Source organism: Idiotropiscis lumnitzeri, chromosome 1 (assembly GCF_059441095.1).
Source record: "Idiotropiscis lumnitzeri isolate Australia: NSW breed Sydney's pygmy pipehorse chromosome 1, RoL_Ilum_1.0, whole genome shotgun sequence".
In the NCBI taxonomy this organism is placed as follows: Eukaryota; Metazoa; Chordata; class Actinopteri; order Syngnathiformes; family Syngnathidae; genus Idiotropiscis; species Idiotropiscis lumnitzeri.
In genome coordinates this window covers 7,074,716-7,098,011 of record NC_142391.1, presented here as the reverse complement: position 1 = coordinate 7,098,011, position 23,296 = coordinate 7,074,716, and the positions used below count along the sequence as shown (strand labels likewise).

The 23,296-nt window shown below is 41.0% G+C and overlaps 1 protein-coding gene across 2 annotated transcripts in view; it reads right to left on the bottom strand.

Moving 5' to 3' along the window:
- Positions 1 to 4,353: 4,353 nt before the first annotated feature.
- The window catches only part of cdin1 (CDAN1 interacting nuclease 1), a 76,666-nt gene continuing 57,723 nt past the window's right edge, over positions 4,354 to 23,296 (bottom strand). For both annotated transcript variants that reach the window (XM_088313934.1, XM_088313924.1), the window contains exon 12: positions 4,354 to 5,179. In XM_088313934.1, coding sequence (XP_088170060.1) covers positions 5,044 to 5,179 — 136 coding nt within the window. In that variant the 3' untranslated portion in view covers positions 4,354 to 5,043. The remainder of the gene's footprint in view (positions 5,180 to 23,296) is intronic.

Genomic DNA, 23,296 nt, shown 5'->3' with positions numbered 1-23,296 from the left:
TTAGCCCCAAACATCAGGATTAACAAGTTTGACTGTTTTTAAATATAATTTTGAATGTGACCAAAGTTACGCCAATCCAGAAAGTAAAAAAAAAAAAAAAATTTTTAAAGTTGAAGTCACGTGAAATGTTAGCAAACCGCAGGAGAGCTGAGACAACTGAAAGCAAGAGAAACGAGTTATTATCATAGAATTAGCAAATACTAAGCGAATGTTGACACAGCAGACATGCAGTGATTCAACAACAAAAACATTTTAAAAACAAATAACTTAAAAAACGAATACATTTGGACAAGACTGTGACCCAAGCCGCTAGTCAATAGTGGCAGGAAATATCAACGAATGTACAGAAAAATACATGAGTTAACTTATTTTAGACTTTCCATATGGCCGGAAAAGTATTTGAACTTTCTGTGGACTAGATGACTTTTTTTTGAAAAAAATAAAAATAAATAAATAAAATAAAATGCTACTAATCATAAATAAATAAATGAATAAAAATAAATAAATTTGTTGGTCATAGAAAAGCCTAATTTTAGGAATGACAGATAGAAATCAGATTTTTACTGGGTTAAAGGTAATAAAAAAAAAAGAGTCAGTGGAATGGCTCTACCGTGTTAACGCGCAGTATGTCCGTCATGTATTTGTGTAGCATGCTAGCAAGACTTTCATGTTGTTTGAAAATAGTCCATCTTGAGCGTCATTTTGTATTTAATTTTACCCCCAAAAAATCCCCACTACATTATGTAGCGTCTCCACAAAAGTGAACACGCTTCAAGGCTGACCCGCATCCCCGTGTCATTGTCGTTCATTTCCCCGTCAAACATGTCATCGTGCCTCCTTCCTGTCAGTCAAACGCGGCCTCTCTCAATCCCTCGGTTCATGTTCTCATGCTCCATTGTTGTTTTAAATAACATCTGATTAGCAGGCACAGCTTCCTAAAAATAAAAATGAGCGCTCTCGTCATATCAGCTCAAGAGCCCGTTTTTTTTTTTTCTTCTTTTCCACCCGTCGTCCAGTTTCCCCCTCTTTTTTTTTTTCATGTTTTAAAACAGTACCTCTGGCTTTTCCAGGACAACTTTTATTTATTTCCACCCTGTGATATCTTCCTGGCAAGAGAGGATCACCGACTAAAAGCTCCATGCCGCCCGGGGCAAAAACAGAGCGGCGTTCTCTGCACATAAATAACAGAAGCGTGGAGGAAGTCTGTGTGGTAGTCTGCTGCAGGAATGAAACCTTTGCCTCAGTCGGTCTGAATCTCAACGGGCCATTCAGACGTTTGCTTGAAGACGCATTAAAAAAACAACAGAATAAGAAGCCAACATGGACATCTGAGTAGCTCTGCAGTGGATACTGGAACAAAGCCATCGGGTCTCATGAGAATTTTAGTAGGAAACTCTACGAAATATTAAGCGTTATATTATGCTCAAATTGGACTATTTGCTGGAATACCGTTACGTTCCACAAAACATTAAAGTCTTCTTGCAAACCGCTTTCCAAACATGGCGGACGTGAAAAGTAAAAACATGGCAAAATGTTTTAGGGCCGAAATATGAAGCCATTTAACTCATTTACTGCCATTGACGGCTGAAGACGTCAATGATCCATTTATTTTTTTTTACTCGGCTGGTCGTGAACGAGTTAAGGTGAGGACATTATTTTCGGTTTTAAATGAAATAAAATGCGTTCTAGTAAGACTTTACATACACTCTGATAGGGAAAAATGTTGAAACTTTTGAAAGCTATAGAATATAGATATAAATATATATAGAATTTAGAAAATATGTAAAATACATTTCCTACATGATAGCTTGCTAGCTGCTAGCAAAATAGCTAGCTAGCTACATTAATGTTAGAACTTGAACATGTACATGTCTAAGAAATACATATTTGGGTCATTCCAGATATGAAAGACAAATAATGTACAAACATTTACAAAAAAACGTACAATCTTTTTTGGTTATGCTTTAAAAAAAAAAAAACAGCTTAAGAACCATCATTTAATGTAATTCATCCAGCTCAAGCATCATCTGCATTTTTCACGAGACATTCTATTTTCAATTTGCTGTATTTGTCGCAAAAAATATTTTAAACTTATTGTCGAATAATGTTAGAATTCAATATATTTCAAATTGATGTGAGTACAAATGTAATGATTGTTTTATTCTAATGAGCAACAGGTTTGCAAATCAGTGCTAATGTTAGCTTTTACTCACGCAAACATGCTAGCTGTGTTATCTGCTATGCTAACTTATCAAGAACAACTCTTAGCTAAATAAAAAAAAAAATACTTTGATGTTACTGTGGTTTTCTGATAAATTGAGTAACGGTTTTACTCTTGAGTAACACTCCGTATAAAAAATGGAAAAAAAAAATGAAAGAGATGAATTACTGTAGCCTGAGCAATTAGCATCATATCCTTTCTGTTGAGTCACGCAGCTTTGCTTTTTAGTGACAGAGTTGGTTGTATGTCGAGGGACACAACTTTGGAGCATAATTACAGCGATTTAAAATGTTTGAGATTAAAAAAAAAAAAATTACAAAGGCAACATAAAAACTGCTAGTTAGAAATTCCGACAGATGCCACGTACGATATGAACAATGTTAAAATAGAAATTTAGCGACACACAAACAAAAAATGACAACATTTGTCTCATTCTGAATACTTTGCAATTCATTCGCATCACTTAGAAGAATAAGACTTTAAAGTCTAAAGTGGCTGTCACCAAAGTCTCATTGTTTTTATTAGGAATGATTAGTCTGCAGCTATATTTCTGCTCTATATTTGTTCTCACGTGGTGGAGTCTGTCCAGCTGCCATGACTTTGAAGTCGCCTTTGGAGAGGCACTATTTAGCTGGCATTGTGTGCACAAAGCTAATTTATAGTGGCTGACCCCGACTCCTCTTTTGTGCCACGGCCATCTTGGAAAACAATGGCAGGAAGGCTCGAAACTTGAGAGGAACTGATTCTGCTGTTTTTTTTTTTCTTTTTCTTTCTGCTCTTATTCAGCTGAGAATTTTCCCCCGGTGAGTAAAATAGCCCTGTTTTTGTGTCCAACAGGAGCCATAAAGTGATGCCTAAGCATTCCATAGGCGGGCAATAGGGTTGAGTTTAACTGGACACATGGGGACAGTTGTTTTGTTGAGGAGGAGGTGAGAGAAGGGGCGAGGGGGAGGTGGGGAAGCCATGGCCGCCTGGTGACCCAGCAGTGACCCGATGGCCTCCTGGTTGAGGGATCAAGGCCTGGATGGGAGCCAGCTAAGGGTTAGAGGTTTAAGGGTAACAAATCAAGCAACACCTCGTCGGCATTCAGGCGTGCATAGCGTGTCTTTTTGGACTGCGTGAGTGCACAGAACAAATATAGAAATGCTTATTTTTATTCTCTGCGGTGGAGACGGCTTCCGTTTTGGAAGTGAAATAGATTAAGGACAAGGGGCGGAATGGGGAGGGGTATTGTACTAGCCTGAAGAAGCAAACATTTTTCTACATAACAGTGTATAAACCACTACAGAAACACGGTGGTGGTAATTGTTGGGAATTACCACTGATTTTCATTTAAGGCAGCTGTGCATGTAAAGTCCATCCGTCCATTCACGCGGTCATTTTCTATAACATGCGTCCGCATTAGCATCCCGGCCGGGTGAGCTGGCTGTGAAACTGGGGGACATGCTTTTTTTCCCGCCTTACTTCAATAAAGTGTAATTGCACATGCACTCCAGTAGTTGGCAGTGGCGCTCTCATTGCCTATTGTGCGCTGCAAATATTAACTCTACGGTGTAGGTTTGTTTTGCAAAGAAAATGCTATTATTTATAATTGCGGTTGAGAGTGGGTGGTGGTGTGGGGGGCGGGGTTTGAATTGTTTTCTTCTTGCTGGGGGGGGCGTAACAGAAAATAATTGAGAAGCACTGGTCTGAAGGCATCAGTAAACTTTATGATTGTCTTTTTCAGTTTTACAGGGCTCTACTTGTGTTTCTGTCATTAGTGTCTGCTCATCAAAAAAATTGGGTATCATAAAGATGTGCTGTCAAACATCTTCCCATTAACTTCAGGTGTTCATGTGCACCTGTGAACACTCACACGGAAGTAAAACAAGCTCATCAAATGGTCTACAGAGACTACTTGTACGTTCTTTGGGCAATTTCACGAGCTCTGGCTTGCTGAAAATTAGCCGACATCTGTCCTTAAAATGTCTGTTGAACAAGTTTCCATTTTTTTAAAGACACTGTGATAGTATGGTTTCTTTTTCAAGTATAAAATGAAAATTATGAACTAGAGGATGTTTTCCATTACTTTTCTTTGGGCCATTTAACGTGTTTCAGTTCTCGAATGTCAGTCGCACAAAACCAGCAAGGAATTGCGAAATTAATGACATTTTAATGAAATTCTCAAATTCCAAGATGCACTGCAACACAGATGTGCAACACTAAAGCCTGACCAGTTAATAAATCAGACGGAGAAACAGTCCATAAGATGAATTCATCAAAATCTTGAGAGGAACTTGATAACGTGGAGCAGGGAGGAAAAAGGGTCACGGCGAGGCCATGGCCTTAATCAGCTGCCATTCTGCTCTCCCGCTTGGAGAGGGCACTGAGTGACGCAGGTGAGAGCCAGGCGTCCAACCAGCCCCCAAGAACCGCACCTCGCTTATCTGCTTACGGAACGGAAGAGGAAAGGGTGACAAAGGCCAGGACTCAGGGTGTGATAAGGAAGGGCCTTGTGTCCAAGCTCTGGTGCTCCATCACACCACGCCGTCCTTTGAGAGAGGCCAACCGGGGGCCAGGAGTTGACCAGGAACCTCTTCAAGATGCAGATTTTGGTGCCTATTTGTACTTTGTAGCAAAAGCCAAGAGCCAGGAAGGCAGTGGCCAGACGGAGTGTGAGGGTCAGTCGGAGTTCAGCCCAGCAGAGGTTTCGACTCCAAGCAGGAAAGCTAAATTACTTCCGGATTTCGGCGTCTACCCCGGTGTTTCTGCTCCGACCCTTCCTGCTCCGTCATCCTCTACTATCGCTCCAACGTTGCCACCCAAATTTTTGTTCCTGCTCGTCAGTCCTGCTGGGCGGCGTGTCCGAGGACGACGATGTCCGTAGGGAAGCAGTCTTTGAGAAGGATACCTCGGTCTCTCTGGCAGTCCAGCTCACCTATGAAACCGTACCAGTAGATAACGAGCCCAGGTCCAAATCTGAGGTACAAAGAAAAAATAAAATATCAATGAGTCTTAATAGCAATGAGTCATAAAAGCTGTGTCATGAGAAAGTACGAGCCAAATCATAATGAAGTCCTGAGAGATAGAAAGCTGCACGACCAGCGAGTCTGATCTGCAAGAAATAAGATCACGGAGTCTTTGATCCCCGTCCAGAAAACTCAAACAAAAATCTGGCTGTCTGGCAAGATACAAGATCTCTCTAAAAGGGTGATACACACTTCATTACATGACAATGGCAGGGAAATAACAATAATCGGCCAAATAACAAAACTCAACCAAGGCCTCCGGAACCTGTCATCGGAAGAATTTGGTATATCGCAGAGCATGCAGAGTTCAGCGCAAAGCCTCAGACTTAAATGGTGCATGTGGCGGTTAACGTTAGCCAGTCCAACAGAATCCAGCTGTTTCATTCACTTTTGATTTGAAAGGTAAAAAAAAAAAAAAAAAAAAAGACTTGGTGAGTTGTGCCAGTCCCAAGAGATGCGAGTAACGAGTTTCCAAGCAGCTGAGAAATCAAATTCAGACAATTTAACGACGTCTATCTCCACTGTCGCCCTCACATCTTCACTCCGTTTCGCTACCCTTGAGAGTCGCGAAAGGTGCAGCAGCAGCAGCCCAACTGGAGAATGTCGAGGTCTACCCTAAAAATGACACTAAATCATCTTCCAAGCTCTTTATTGCGCCCCGAAGAATCACCGGTGGCCTCTCTGCCTCGTGGAGATTATACATTTTCTTTGATCGTCGGCCGCCACGTATGAAGACATGCCACAGTTGAACTCTGACCCCCGACCACCTTCCTTTGCCGTCGCCCGCGCGCAAAAAAAAAAAGAAAGCTGACAGTGCTGCCGTCCCAGACACTGTCGACAGTTAACACCATTGCGAGCACCCCGGAGACCTGGACAGGAAACGGACTAAAAAAGGGCCCACATGCTGCGGCACAAGTTCACCACCGAGTTAAAGTGCATAAAAACTTCATCCGGGGCCAAATTCAAATTGAAATACAACCTCCCAAACCTCCTCCCTACGGTGTGGTTTTAATATCAACTTTGGGAATCTTTTCGGTGATTCTGATTTATAAGCACTTAAGAGACACCTACATGCTTGACCTTACAACTTCAACAGCAAATCTTAAAAACACCCCTACCGCTCCAGCACATGTGACACCCTGGATCTCCGTGTACAGTCTGGTGGCATTTTGACAAGGCCTTGAGGCCGTATTCTACTTCCAGACACGTTCAAAATATGTCACGGTATAAGCACACCACCCCGTTCCCGTCTCCCCGAGAGACCCAAAGAGCAACGCGCGCCCCTGTCCTGCGCCCCATCCCCGCATTCTCACTTTTACTGTGCGTGATTTACGGTGCTGTATCTATGGGCGAGCAGGCCCAGAGATGCAAGTTCACGGCAATGTCACGCACATACCTCAGCCTCTCAACGCCGCAGACCAAGTAGCCCCACCGTTTCCGTCGGTGGACGGCAACACGTCTGCCGGGTCTTAATATGGAAATGTTATGGAAACTAAATGTAAACATTTACATTAGATGACTTTTGAAAAGGGGGTTATGTTTCTTATTTTATTCAGCTGCTGTGCTGTACGTAAAGCCCACGGTGCGGAGGAAGGAGGGTGGGGGGGTGGTGTCTACGGAACGCAGAGGAAAGAGGGCTGCAGCGAGCGAAGGGAAAGGTTAAAACTCTACATCAACAGATAAGACGGCAGAGGACGATACATCACGTCCCGCGCCTGCCAAAGGGAGGGCGAGCACAAATTGAAACGCGCAAAATTATCAACACCAGGGGAGTCATGTCGCAGAGGCCTTTCCATACGCTGAAAGAAAATAAATGGACTTTGAATTGTGCTCTGAATGAATCCTACTGGGATGCTGAGGTAAGAAGCAGACACTGGGGATTGGAACAACAACGTCGAAGGGGGGCGGCGGCGTGGTCAGGGGGCCACGGCCAAGCTGGAAGTCAGCACTATGAGATCGTAACTCAGAAAAAAGCAGAATCACAGACCAAGCGCGGAAAAAATACACAATATCGAAAGAGACTGTTCTCACAAGAATTTGGCAGGCTTTTTTACTAACTTTCCAAACGTTCGTGTCAGGATCCAAAAGGGGTCACTTTTTATTTGGTTGCCGATTCTTCAGAGAATGTCCAAAAGTATTTTAATGAATATCAAGCCTTGTTTTTTTAGGGGTGGGCGGAGTTGTGACGGGATCTTTTGTCTTGTGATTTCTGCAGTAATAAATTATTAACTTTGTGAATGTCAACATCATAATAAAATAGCGCAATCATGAATGAAGTAATAATATGCTCTATTTTGTTTATACCACTCTTAGGAATTCAATACAATGAATGGAATTGAGAAATAGGGTTTCAAAAGTACATTGTAATCGGCAGTGGCGGGCCGTGCAGGCCTTCAGTGAAGGCCTACTTAGACCTACTTGAATAAATTCACCTCATAATAACATCATTTATGACACCGCGGCTGGACAAATAATATCCAGAAACACACTTACAGATACTAAGTGTGTTGGACGACCTAGCTTCTCTTGAAAGGTCCGTCTTGAAAATGGCCTCGCAAGTGTATCTGCAATTAAATCCACACTTTTCCCTCCTTCGGCCATTGTGGTGTAAAAAAAGAAATAATGTATTTTACATTTTTGAACGGTCACCAGTTACGACTTCCGGGTGTGTTGATTCCGCATAGCGCTGCCCCCTCACGAGTGAATATCCAATCACAAAAGGCGTTCATCACCTTCAACGTAGGGCCGGTGAGAAGGCTCACTGAAAGCAACTCATGATCTGATTGGCTCATTGATTTTGACAGGACAGACGACAGCACGATTGTATCTGAAGGCCTCGGACAAATAGCGACTGGTATTGTGAAATCTGCCTGGCAACACGAGCTAGCTGAATTCTGATTGGATAAAAACTCTCACTTAAAAATACAACACTAGGATATAATTTGACATCAATGTGAAGAATATGATCATGATTTCTTGATTATGTTTTGGCCAGCCGAGAAGGCCTTGAAGGCCTTGACCGCCCACCACTGGGAAAATGTTTGCGATGCGGTGTTCCTGAGCAACCTTCAAACAACTAAAATGATTGAGTCGGGTTTGCTAATGATAAGTGAGGCCTTCATTTTGCCCTTCTAATGCCGCGTAGGCCTTCAGTGAAGTCCTACCGCGCATTTTAAGGACCATTTGATAATCATCGCGGTAGTGGTTGTGCCACCGCCACGTCAAGTGCTGAGAAGTTTCCCAACAACCCTCTTGAGAGAAGTGAAGCATGCAGCGCAGTAACGAGTAAGCGAACGGCGCTTTGCTTGGAATGTGTAGGCTAGTTGTGGTTTACGACGCAGAGGCGGGGAAGCATTAACTTGGTACGTGTTTATTATATACACCACGTCGTACCATAAACACCTGGCTACTGTACATAAATTGGTGAACTTGTTTGCGATTCTAGAAGAGGTGGGGGGGCACTTGCCAGCCGTGCTCCAGGATGGTGTTAATGAGCCGGTCATAAAACAGTAAAGCAGTCAATTTTGGGATGAATCAGTGAAAGCACAATCGAGCCACACATTGTTGACAGGTGAAACAAAAATCACAGTTGGATATCTTGATTTTAAGGGCCAGATTGGATTAACATTTGGGACAACAGATTGCAGATTTACTATTTCAAAATTATCTGTTGATTGCAGCTCAACTCAACTTTATTTTATAGCACTTTAAAAAAATAACCACAACTGTTTATAAAGTGATGTAAAGTAAACATCAGACATATAGAAACAAACAAGGTTAAATCAACGGATGAGTAGAATAAAAAGGATAAATACAATAAAACACTATAAAAAGTCTTTTCACATTTCCAAAATTCGGTCAGGAGTCGTTTCTGTTTTTGCCTGCGATCTTTAGTTGCTACTTTTCTTGTATTGTGATGACTGCATTTTTTCTGGTACATTAGCTTCCCTTTTGAAAACGCAATAAATCCACTGCCGTTTTTTTACAACCTGCGAATCGTACATTTGGGTCCTATTTTTTTTTTGCATCCTTGTCATATAAAAACAAAAGCAGTGAGACTTGTCTTCAAGGTTGCCAACTTAAAGAGCTTTTCACTGTATTCAGTGACTTCTCTGAGCGCGACGGCCAAATGTGGTCCTGCACAGTGAAGGGAAGAAAGAAATGTGCCCGGCAATGATTTGGGATTCTACGAATGCAATAAAGATGTATTGTATTGTATTAAATGGCAGATTATTAAAACAATACAATTTATCGTTATATAAAGATTTAGCACAATTTAGTTGCATGACACCGTCAAAACATTTATTGCCCATCTCCGACTTGCAATATGGGACCTTGTAATCAGCTAGCTTGCTTAGTATAGTTCCCTAAGACAGTAGTCCAATTTAAAAAAAAAAAAAAAAGATTGACCTTTGCGGGCCTCATAAAATGAGGTGGCGGGCCAGATCTGGCCCCCGGTCCTTGAGTTTGACACCTGTGACGAAGGGACACACTTTGTGGGGAACCAGCCGTCATGGCAGATTTTACGTGCCACAAGAGACGACTTCAAAATAAAACCTAAAAGTAATATGGATATGAATTCCATACGTGGCTTTTATTTTGAGGTCGGCCCTCGGAAGCAATCGTTGTGGCAGCTGACTTGATTTCAAATTGGTCATGTTGGCCTGACCGCAGTCAAGCTGATTGAATGAGCTGCAATATGCTAAGTAAGCAAAGACGCTGTGATGATTTGCACAATGTTCACTTTTCAGTACTCATGCGTACCAGCGCACCACTTATGTGCACCCCCCTGGTCATAGCCCAGGAAAATATAACCATAATCAACATTATGTAACAAAAACAATTACGATACATAACCATATCTAACAGTAATTAAGTGAAGTAGTTACACACCATGCATATGATAAGTTATGAATTATGATAACGGAATTTCCACTTTGGACGTTCAAGGTTTTGTCCGTAATGTTCAAGGTGACTGACGCAGTACAACATAAAAAATGTTTTCATTGTTTGTTTTGACACTCAGGGAGGAGAAAACTGAGATTCTCATCTTGATAAGGGTCAGAATAACCAGAAACGCTTCGACATCCGATATTTGGCGCTTGTACATTGATACTATATCATAAGAGCACATGATGCAATATCACGCACGCCACTACTATCTAGAACAGGGGTGGGCAAACTGCGGCCCGGGGGCTACATGCGGCCCGTTAGACGTTTTAATCCGGCCTACCGAACTTGAAAAGAATTAAATGTATAAACCTTGTTAATGTTTTATTTTCTAAATAATGTGGTTTTTCAAAGACATAAATATTGTAATGTTTTTGTTCACTTTCATTTAAAATTTTTTTTTTTTTCTCCGATGAGGTGAGGTTACCAAATCACTCAATTTTAGAACCAAATCAGCCAGAAAAAAAAAACTACAAACGTAAAAAAGTCAAAACACACTAGGCAGTTTATCAATAAAATTAAGATGGGCTAACAAAAAAAAAAACTCAGACAATACATCACCGGCATACTTATTTCAAACAAAATCCTGCAGCAATAATTTAGTCAACTTGAGCTTCCACCTGAGTCCTCTCCATAATGGCGTTTTTGTTTTCAGCATCCATACATCAAGTCACAAGGAAGCGCCGCCAAGCATTACAACTTAAACTTTTTCTTTGCTGGCGGAGAAGCAAGTAAGATCCTTAAAATAGATGAGCGCTATTGAGGCACGGGAGGATGTTGAGAAAGTGGAAAAGGATTGGACGAATGTCAAACGGGATTGCTTAAAACTGTCAATTTAAAAAAAAAAACATAATCTGTACTTTATGAGTACTTTTACTATCCATATGCAGGAAGCAGCACAAAAACTTAAAATGTCCTGGATGAGGAGGCGCTAAAAAAATAAAATAAAATAGTCGTTGCGTAAAAACTGTGGCGGGGAAATGCAACGTAAATGACGCATGTGGTTCGTCTTGGTCACCGCTGGAGGTCGTGGAATTTTTTTTTTTTTCCTACGCAAAGGTGAGTTTGTGTATTGTGCTGATGGGTGATCGCGTGAGGTGTGATTTGCGAGGTCGGATTGAGTGCTGGGAATTGTATGTTTCACCAATGTATACGCATCTGTGCGACTTATCAGTGCCAAAACAGATAGAGGAAGATTAGCACGCGTTATCTAGTTGCCACAACAACATCGGGGTCAGGGCATACCTCACCTGAACTCGAATTATTAGAGAAGTTGCATTAAATTGTTAAAACCTAGTTGAAAAAAATCAAGTTAATTTTGAAAATCTTTTTTAGTAATATCACTGAAAACAATATTTGACTCATTAAAGATAAATGGTGTTTTACTTGGATAATTAAAAAAAAAAAAATTAAATTTAAATGATTACATTTTTAAATGATCACTCAAGTAAATTCCCCAGTAAGAGATGAAACACAAACATACAAGCAAGACAAAATTCCCCCAAATTCAGGCCAGCATTTTTCACTGAGTACAACAATATATGGAAACTTTTGAGTTTAGTGATAATTGCGACCATTAATTAAACAATCCACACTGCATTTGAGTCAAAACTAAAAATAGAATAATTCCCTTTTTTTCTGGAATGAACCTTTGACATCTGTAACCCCCCCAAAGCTGCTCAAGCACACTCTCCTTTTTTTTTTTTTTTTTATCTCCCAATTACAAATTCTCACTTTCTCTGACCCCCCAGCGTGCCTGACAAAGCTGCCATTACCTCTGTTACCTTCTCGCACTTACCTTCAAATCTTATCTCACAAACGCACAGTTTGACTGACCCTTTACCAATCAGTTCACTGATAACCCGCTTCACACATTTGGGGCGTGAATAATCACATAGCGATCTGATAATAGAAGGACTTATTTGGGGCGGGGGGCATTTGGTTTGAGTCCGAGTCTGAACTGTGAAATCCTTTAACTGGACTACATTATCCATAAATACAAATAAGGTCAACATTTGCCGTACTTGAGCCAAATTCGGTTGGGAAAAAAAAAATGGTGAATCGTTGGAGTAAGGCTGGTTGAGTTTGGGGAAAATAATTCAAGAAGTTGTGACGAAAAAAGTTTTACGGTTTCTTTTGTTTTGTCTGGCAATCACGCAGAATCTACATCAACGTTCAAAACGGATCAATTAACGTTGTAGATATGTGTTAATAATAGATGAGTATTTGTTAGGTATTGAGATTGATTGTTTTTTTTTTCCAATTATATTTTGACACAAAACTTTTTTTTCATAATTATTTAGTCATAAATATACCAATTTACACAAAAAAAATTAAATGCAACTTCACTCAAAATGTATCGCTCAAATTCAACTTGCGACATGTATGAGTACGGCACGTCCGAAATATTTAAAATAGGGCTGTCAAAATTAAAGCGTCGACTCGAGATTATTTAAAAAAAAAAAAAAATATCGCAATGAAATATTTTAACTCCGTTTTATTTACTTCTAAAATAATTTGCATGCTTTGCAAAGGCAAATTCAAATTTGAGGTGTACATGTTTAGCACATCATCTCAGAACAAAACGGTGTGCGAAATTTACCACTGGGCCTTGCTTGTGGGCAGAGCTAAATGAATCGTGGAAGTTTGGAAAAAAGCTTTGAAGAAAAAGGCAGACTCCATTTTTAGATCATATTCATGGATCAAAGTAAGCTATTAGAACAGTCTTTGATTTAAAACACTTCATATTTGGTGGTTTTACATTTATTCCAAGATAGTATTCAAGTAATTCTAATTCTAAATTACGGATTTTTGGGGGGGGGATTAATTAGTCAAAAAAATTTAATGGTTTGAAAGCACTAATTGACAATCAAGGTAAAATATCTGTACCAAATTCGGTTGCATTTGTAAGGTTCAGTCATGTTGCAGACTAATTGTCCAACTTAAAAATGTAATCAAGAACAACTACATTTCCACATTGTTCCACAATTTAAATACTGCATTTTACGGATTATAAGCCGCTATTTTTTGCCCTAGATTTCGAACCATGCGGCTAATACAACGGTGCGGCTTTTCTGTGGATTTTTTTTCACCAGTAGGGGCGCTCTATAGTTCAGAAAACATGCTAAATAAAATTTTTTTTCCTCTTGGGTCTGTTCTGTTTTAATGAGCAAAGTAGTTGCTGTGTTAAAAGGCACTATTTTAACAACCTGTTTATGTACATTTATGTGCATTCACAGTACAATTTTGTTTTTTCAACAGAGAAAACTACGGTTTATAGTCTGGTGCGGATTTATTTATTTTTATTTCATTCATTTTATTTATTTTTTTTTGCTTTTACCCGCCAAAAGAGTTGTTGCGGCTTATATGCAGGTGCGTCTGATATCCTGGAAAATGGTGTTATCAAAATAACAAAAAAAGACTACATGTATGTTTAAAAAATTAGCACACTGAAATTTAATATTTCATATGTGTCGCACTCGTTTCATTTGAATGCGAATGCACTAATAATAACGCTAGCAAGACCTGACCTCTTCTCTTACAGGAACTCCGCATCCTGGCTAATCACCACCTTACATGATGAAAACGGCGTGATCGCTCCACTTATGACACACTGAGTGACAATTCATTAACACCTGATGCTGATATTATTGAATTCTATACAAGCCATCTTGTGTAAGTGGGATACTCCAACGATGAGAGGATAATAACTACGCTGCGCAGGCCTGACATGCCTTTCTGATATCTAATATGCCCAGTAAAAAAAAAAAAAAAATTCATATATTTGAATTGCACTGAAGCTGAATAGTGGCCATAGCGTTAATTTGACGAGCTGTTCACACAGTCCCCGTGGCATTGGACGCGTTTGGATGACTGGGAGCCTCGACGCGGAGATGAGAAGCTCTCCACGGTGGGGATCGGATGTGCAGACGGAGAGGAGCGCCGCGCCAAGGGGATACATGCTCCTTTAACCTGTTATTGTGAACCCCCAGCAGTCCTTGCTGATAATTGCCTCTCGTCTCTGGGGAGAGGCGGTCAAAAGGAAGGCACGGGGACAACCTTTTTGGGGACGGGCGCACCTCCTCGGCCCCGGTCCTAATCCTGCCCTTAACCCCGGGCGGCGAGCATGTTTTCAATTTCGGATGCTCCCCCGCTGAAGCCGTGGCCTTAATCAACAGCAGTTTGTACTGTAACCCTATCTGGCCTTGTGAGGGCAGCGTCAGGCTGACCGGGCGCCGGCAAACCTGATGCGTCCAGCTGAGTGTTAAAAGTGTGCGCATGCGACTAGGATATCGTGTGTGTATGTGAGGTCACAGGATGTGTGCCTGATACGGCCACGTATTGCTGCGATGTGGACGTAAACATGCGTAATCACATACGATAAACAGCCCAGTGGAGCAAAGTGCGACGTAATTAGACGGTCGGGATCGGGTGACAATTTTCCCTACTATTTCACTGAGAGCTAAAAATATTATAACCTAAATGGTGCGCTTTAAACGTTTTAATCCGGCCCACCGAACTTGAAAAAAAAATAAATGAATAAACCTTGTTAATGTTTTATTTTCTAAATAGACAGATATGTATTTGTAATGCTTTTGTTCACTTTTATTTAAAATTTAATGTATTTTCTTTCTCAGATGAGGTGAGGTTACCAAAACACTCCATCCATCTGCTCCTGGTCTGGCCCCCCTGTCAAATATTAGAACCCATTGTGGCCCGCCAATCAAAAAGTTTGCCCACCCCTGCTATTCAGTTTAAAAAAAAAAAAAGAAAAAAATGAAAAAACAAAACAAAACACTGTCTAATAGGTTTTTGGGTGATATTCAGTAAATGTGGGGGCATAGAAGCATAACGTGGATTTAAAAAGTCTCAAGAACAATAAAGGATGCAAGAACTTAATCATTTTTTGAAATGTCCATTCAAACCTTCTCCAGGAATCTTTAAAAAATAAGCTGACTGCTCAGAAATTTCAACCTTATGATACAGATCGGATGGAAAATTGTAAAGTGAATGTTACCAAAAAATGGCACACTTAATTTCGTAACATGAAATCTAGTTAGCATTTCTCTCACGAGTTGACAAAAAAAAAATAAAAAATGCCCAAAAAGTTTGCGTGAGCCCGTTTGGCAGTTCTGGGTGCCTTTCAAAACTAAACTTGCCTTTGAGATTTTGTCCGATTGAAATTAGAATCCCCTCGACTACATTTAGTTTTCATCATTGAATGTGACGGCGAAATTCAATGCCTCGCCATAAAACACAAAACTAATAAGTCAACGCCACAAGGTCAGAGCTTGAGCACTCGTCTTGGTGTGGGATGAAGTTCCCGTCCTCGAGAGATTCATCGGCGCCACCTACTGGCATAAATTTATAGATGAAATAACTCAACTGCGGACACTCCGATTTCCTTCAATCTTTTTATATTCGCATCGAGTGCACCCCCCGGGCCTGTTAAATACTTCTCGTTGCTTTGAGTTGTTTGGAGTTGAACTATCGCCTCGAAGAAAACATACTGCGCTTTATTCCCAGCAAACCACAGCATGAATTTCTCTAGTCTTGCTAACATGAAAGTTGGGCATGGTAAAGCAGGTGTGAATGTTTGGCATGGAGGGCCTGGTGGCCTCTTCGTCCACCACTAAAATCCCCTGGCCCAAAATTAGAGCGTGGCCTCTAACGTGTCCCTGGGAGAGAGAGCGAAAAAAAAAAAACAAAAAAAAAAAACAGGCCTGGCTTTCGTCCAAGTCAGCACCTTTGGAAGTGCAGTCGTGTTACCGCCACTAAATCAACATGTCAGCACCCGGCCTAGTAAACTTCTTCACCCAGACTCCACTGCTTGCAGCTACCCCACACACCTAATGAAGTGGTGTGAATGTCCATCTGGCTGGCGGGGGGTCCGTTACAAAGGAGGACGAAGAAATACATACATTTAGTGTTTTGATTTGAACAGAGGACGGACGGATGCAAAACAAACGGGCTATTAGTGGCTTTCGGCCACCCGGGGGCTGTCGACCTTGGCCTTTGATTCCGAACTGTCCCAGTTTGAGGGGCAACGTTGAGGATGGACGCGGCCTGGGGGTGTGCACGGAAAGCTGTGTGCTTACTCTGCACTCTTGTTTACATTCCTGAGGGTAATTTTAGCCCCAGGGGGTGGGAGAGGGGAAGGGGGTCCGACATGTCGTTGGGGCTTGTCAGTAGTCGACGGTCCAGCCGGCGCAGTGGCGGCACCTGGACTTGTGGGGGGTACATAAAATATATAAATATAGATCTGGGGCATACAAAACATTATACCTTTTTTTTTTTGGGTAACAAGGTGAATTTCAAACTTTTTAAAGGCACTGTAATCAAATTTAAGACTGCTCATTAAGTAAAGGTGACCAATAGGACTTATTTTTGTTACAGCTCCAGCTGTTGTGAAATGCGCTATATAAATAAAATTGTATTGCATTGTATAACAGTCTAAGAAAGTTCGCTATGTACAAAGTAATTTATATAAGCAGTATATAAATATTAAACAAGCTTATTGTGAGATCAAACTCATTGAAAATTCCCCCCCAAAATAATAGCAATAAGCCTGTGAATCTTTCAAATAATAAATAATAAATAATAAACAATGAATAATAAATAATAAATAATAATAAAAAGATCATTCTATAGGTTTCTTGATACGTGCGATGCGGTACATTTTAAAGTGGACAAACGTTTTACGATACGAATTAACTTGTCATGATTGTAAATGTGTCATTTCCGTCATAGATTTAACAAAGGCTACAGAAAAAAGTTAATTTGTTGCTTTTGTCATGTTTATTAACAGGTGACAGCTCGCCAAAGCAACATCAAACCGATTTATAACTTTTTAAAAAAATTTTTACCAATTCAAGCTGCATTGAAACCAATTCATTAAACGGTGAATTAATGTAATCAAATCTTTTAAATAAAATAGATTTTCCCATTGATATTGTTTTTGTGTGTTGCTGCACCATTTGTGTTCAAATTCCCACTGTTCTACTGGTATCTATTGTATACGAGTTTATATTTGTGTTCTAATAGCCCTTTAATTTATATCGCACCATATGGAAAGTGCTTTGTTACAGCTCCAGCGGTTGTGAAATGCGCTATCTCAATAAAGTTGTATTATATTGTATTTTAAAGAATGGCCCACATTGAGGAAAATCCAAAACTGGAGATCGGATGACACACAAATATTAGTAGTCACTCCGCTGTGTATTTAGTCCATAAAGGTGGAGAAGGAACAACAGGATTCCACGGCAGAGTCAAATAAACGGTCATTCAAGCGGTGGCATTGATCAGTTGTAAACACGCAAAGCAGCGCGACAATGTTCCCCAATCCCAGCGCTGGTAAACGGACGCTGACGTGTTTACTCAAAAGCCGTCAGAAGGCGTGTCGAGTTAAACTAGACCAACCACAGTGTCCGTACAAGGCAGCTCAACCTTTTTGTTTTCACAAAACTGAAGGGTGCAAATCTAATTTCGCTGTAGTTTTAAAAAATTTGCTACGCAAACAAAACAATAAGCCCAGCTCAAGAATCGCCTGCTGGGATTTGTCTTTTTATTACTCCCAGCTCTACAAGTCCCCTCAAAGGCCGCAGAATGTCTGTGTGTTTACAATTTTCCAAAGACAAGGGGGGGGGGGGCTGGAGAGGGATGAGGAGGGGGGGGGGGACGCGACGACGAGCGAGAGACAGAGCTTATCGAAACTAATTAGGCGAGGGATCGGGATAGAAGTTAAATAGTGGGCTCCGTGTAATGAAAGCAGCCGTGCGGGGGACACCGAGGGGTCAGGCCCACACCAAACAGTGGTCCTCAGGCAATCTGGTATTGATTTTCACTCGTTTGGGGATGAAGGTGGATGGTGGTAAAGGGAGGAGGCGTGGGGGCGGGGGGCGGGGGTCATGTAGCAAAAGCGAACGAGAGCGAGCGAGTCAAAGACAGATGCTGAGCTCGAGTCGAAGGGTCTTCTGAGTTGTCAACTTGACAGTTTAACCCCCTTTTGGAGGAGAGCAAACAAACCAGGGGATCTCTTGGGCTGACAGCGTTGATCCGTCATAGCGATGACACTGCAAAGCCTCGCACAATGCCCACATAGGAGAGGAAGCAATGTGTGTGTGTGTGCGTGCGTGTGTCTGTGGGGGTGTGTTGGTATGGCAAGCACGGGTAAAAATATGCAAAAGCACATTCTCTAAGCCTCGGAAAATAGGACTCGGCAACATTTGACAGGATGCTAATACTCGGGATTTGCTTTTGATTTGACTTTGCTATCAATGCACACGTTCAAATGCAGTCGGATAAAGATTTCAATCTCATTTCTTTCATTTTTAAGCTATGTGTGAGGCCTACTGCGTTTGCAGGACCAGAAATACGCAGTTCACCCTATTTTGCCGGTCCGTCCTCCGTCCGAGACCTCGGCACCCTTCCGTCATTGTCCCTCCGTCGTTAATCATAAAATAACCCTAACCTCAAATTCTCGTCCGTCCGGCGTCCTTTTAAAGCGCTTTTGTCCTTGCATTTTTCCAGTCCCTCCCCAAAAAAAACAAATAAATAAATGAATAAAATAGCATCCGTGTATGATGAGAGGCTTCATAATTCATAAACATTCATAAATCTCCTTAGCTGGCTAATTTCCTATTCACATCTACTTTAATAACTTTAACAACTTTAATAACTTTATTAAATACCTGATTAAAAATGTAGCAATTCAAACAGATTTGAATCTTTATTAGCTGCTTCCGACTAATGGCCGCAGGTCTTCACCTTATTAAACGCGATATTATCTAAAGCACCGGGAGACCCTTTTTACCCCCCAAACAATGCCCAATGCAGCTAACAGCGTACCGGAACATTTCTCAGACTCTTATTGTCACACGAGGCAAATTCACAGATGACTTTGGACCGGGGTCGCAATGTAGAATTTATTGCACTTCTTCCCTTTGCTCAAATGAAACGCGACATAAGATGCTTATTTTGGCTCTCAATTGCTTCTTCACACAGCCATGCGTATTGCATCCGTGGTTTTGCCCTCTCGCTCTCTCCAAGTTGAACTCTCAGTTAAGGGCCAGTAAATGCTTTGAGTATTTGATCAAATATTTGAATTCTATACACGCAGTACTTGACCTGGTTAGGAATGATAAAGGAAATGGTGAAAATCAACTTACGGCCTTGCTTAGTCCACCCGTTTAAAAAAAAAACAAAAACAAAAAAAACATTGCATCCTCCATATCAAAAATGTCTTCTGTCTGTCCGTCCGGAATGGATCTTAACCATTCACGACAAATTCACAAGATTCTACCTATCGTGTGCCGTGAGCATAAGTGACGGACTTATGCTCCAATTTATTATTTATTCATTATCCCCAAAATAATGCAAACAAATCTGTGGTTTTATTCGTTCAAAACTTATTGAGTTACCATGAGTATGAAATGTGCCATTTAAATAAAGCTGCCTTGCTTTGTTAACAAATGGACTGCAATTCTTTAGCTCTGAATTTATGTAAAAAAAATAAATAAATAAATTAAAAAAAAAAAAAAAAAAAAGGGAAGCAGTGAGTACATTTTACTCTAAAAATTACTAGATTTGGTCCCAGTAAACTGAATAAAATTTGAGTGTAAAATACTCTGCAAAAGATTTTACACTCTCAAATTTGACTGCGTTTACTGGGACCAAATCTAGTATTTTTAGAGTCAAATCTAACCTGCAAAATTGACTGCGTCCATTGCCATGTCCCCTGTATGTGAATTCAAAGAATTATTCAGAGCTGATTGACAACACACTAAAAATCACCTGATGTGAAAATGAAATTTTTGCTCCATTAAAAAAAAGACATTTCACGATCGAATGAGGTGTTGCCACAAGCGCACTGATGCCAAAGCTCTTCTCTTGTCACTCCATTTGTGAGACACTCGCCTCCCCTTTCATGTTCTTCAAGACCTCTCTTCCCTTCTAGTACTCTCATTGCTTTGTCAGATGGCCGAAAGGTACAACACACACACACACACACACCACCACCTCATCTCAAAGCAACACTTAAAATACAAACCCGCACCCAAAAGGCTGTCCACGTCAAAATTAGACTGGCCCTTATTGTCCCCATTACGGCCTCGGGAACGCGCCATCGTGACGGATGCTACGGGGTCCCTTCACTTGTCAGGAGTTGTCAGACAGATAGTGAGTCTGGACACACGCGCCGCTGACAGGTAATCCGAATGTCTTCAATTAGCCCAATTAGGCCTGTCATAAACAATTCGAGAAGTGCTCGAGCAACATAAACAGATAAACACGCGCACAAGTGCACGGGCGTACACACCGCGGGGGTATTAATGAGAAGGGTAATGGGTATATCAGCGGACGTTTGGCTTGTCTTTTGTTTCAAGAAACTGTGGCGCATGTGTGTGTGCGTGCGTGTGTGTGTGTGTCCCCATCTCGAGGGCCCCTCCTTTGCGTTGCTCTCAGCTGTGCACTGCTGGCTGCTACCTGGTCACTTCAAATTGCGCCATCTCCTTTCATTAGCACGTTGCCGGCTGAGAATCTGAAAGGCCGTGACAAAATTCATTTGAGACGAGTGGGAGCAGATTGCCTGAAGCAGGTGCTAGAAGGGAGATAAAACAAAAAGCAGCACCTCTGTGCGCGCGCGCGCCACTGTACGGGTACGCCGTGGTTGCGGCTGGCGTGTGTGGATAGGTGGGCGGTGGCCGCTTTTCCCTGGTCTTCACATTCAGTTCTTGTCCTCGCTATGGTAAATGGGTAATGACGTCTAAGTGCTTTTGGGAGGTGCGGGTTGAAAAAAAAAAAAAAGGGATCGGCCCAGTGCACACTTTTAGAAGGCTGTGGTGAAATCTAAATATTGTTTCTAGCGTGACTAAACAGGGCAAGGCCCAAGCGGCGAAGGGGATGTGTGACAGCGCTAACAGTGTTTGATTTGGTCGCCCCTTTCATATTATCTTATCGCAGTGCAAAGGTGACACCCACTCAGCTTTTTGTCCTCACACTGTTCCATCTACACACATTTCTTCAAGCGCAGAGCGGCTGACACGTTTCGGCGCGAGCTAATCTTGAAAAGAACCATTTCGCAAACACGAGACCCGAGCGGCGTTAGCATCAATATTTGAACAAGGCCTCGCTCGGCGTCAACAGCGCCGAACGAAGCGTATATGCGACGGTTCTGAAACGGCGCGACATCAAGCGACAAGGCTGACGCGTTCAGCGCCGTCTTTAGAAGCTTCTCGGGGCAACCTCGGACATATTTTTGGATGGCCTCGTCATAGAGCGGTATGGTATCGAGGCGTCAACATCAAATGCAAAAGTCACCTTCCAACGCGGGAATTAATGAGTTTGACTTTTTAATGTGACGCGAAGCGCAATATTCTGCACTTTGAGCTGTCAACTACTGAAAACATTTTATGATGCATAAAACACGACAACTTTATATCATTGTGACTATGTTTTTTTTATAAACCAAGTGTTGACAAGGTTCATTAATAATTAAAATATTTTAAGATTATAGATTTTTTTTTGTATAGTAAGAGGAGCAATTTCACGGAACTACTAAACACATTTCACTTCCAAAAGACAGAAAAATGACAACACTGGCGTGAGTAGAGCAGATTGTCACTACTTTGTTACGTTCGACTAATTGTTAACTATATTAACTAATAAATGTAAGTTTTGAGCTATTTGAACAAAAGAAAAAGAAAAAAAATTTCTAGCTTTGCAAAAAATCCTGCCGCTCTAAAAATAGACAAATGGCTTTATTTTATTTAATTTTTTAATAAAGCAAGAGGTGAACACAATGAGCCAATATTTTATTTGAACACAATATCTTTGTTGATTCTCTATCACAACTAAAAGAGTAATTTCAAAGACATATTTAAAATGTGTTCCATTATGCCGGATTTGAAAAAGTGTCCCCACAAAGTCAACAACGGAGCCAAATGTTACCTTGTTCAAATACACAAAGTGCAGACAGCTTTCATTTTTTCAAAATTGTTAAGAGTATTTTTGCGGGGGTCAAATGGGGTCACCACAACGAGTCACTTGCATGGTTTGCTCGGCAACGGTTTTACAACGTAATCAAGAATGGAGTAGATGGTCGTTACTTTGTTTTAATAAACCTGACAGACGTGATGAGAGGAAATGCAAAGATTTGAACAGTTTTTTTGGACAGAAATAATTCATTTCTGCTTTATTGTGTGTTATGTCATGTATTTTTTTCAAGTTATGAACACAATTGAACTTTTTAACATTTTTCTTTAGTTTTTTGATACAGTAATGTATCAGGTGTGGGAAAACTAAAAGTTTTAATACGGCCCGCCAAACTTGAAAAAAAAAAATAATAAACGAATAAACCTTGTTAATGTTTTATTTTCTAAATACTGTGGTGCGACAAACACAGATATTTTGTTGCAATGCTTTTGTTTATTTTCATTTAAAATTAAATGTATTTCTTTTTCTCCGATGAGGTGAGGTTCTGGTCCGGCCCCTCTGTCACATTTTAGAACCCATTGTGGCCCACCAATCAAAGTTTGCCCACCCCTGGTATAGACAATATGTTTCTCTGCCTATTTATTTATAATTGTGCAATTTGTTTATCATGATATTATCATTATTCTTGGCAGAATGTGGGCGATAAAACAATTCCCCAACCCTTAGTCTATACACCATCATTTCAATTGAAATTGCTTTCAGGATGGACCTGATCTTAAGTGACGTCTGCAAAGCAATACAATGCAAAGATAGAAAGGAGAAGAAAGCTAAGAGCCCTCACCGGGAAGTTGTAATGGGAAATTGCTCTTGGCAACTATTTGTTCAAGCACCAGATTTATTTCGTTTTCATGCCAACCCGACGAGCCCCCATTGGAAAACAGGGCAGGTTCCCCCTAATGAGTAATCTATTTCCAAGCAGTCGTGTCTGGGCATGACAGTTTACTGAGAAGCTTGAAGAACTGGTAATTACCAGTGTTACGGGGCAATTAATGCATATTACACTGCAGCACTCATAGCGGTGACTGTCAGCTCCCCAATAAAAATGAGCACTCTTCAGCTAAAGGGTGACATTAATTGGGCCCTTAATGACTATGCAGAGGAACCAAGCCAAATAGGAACAAAACAG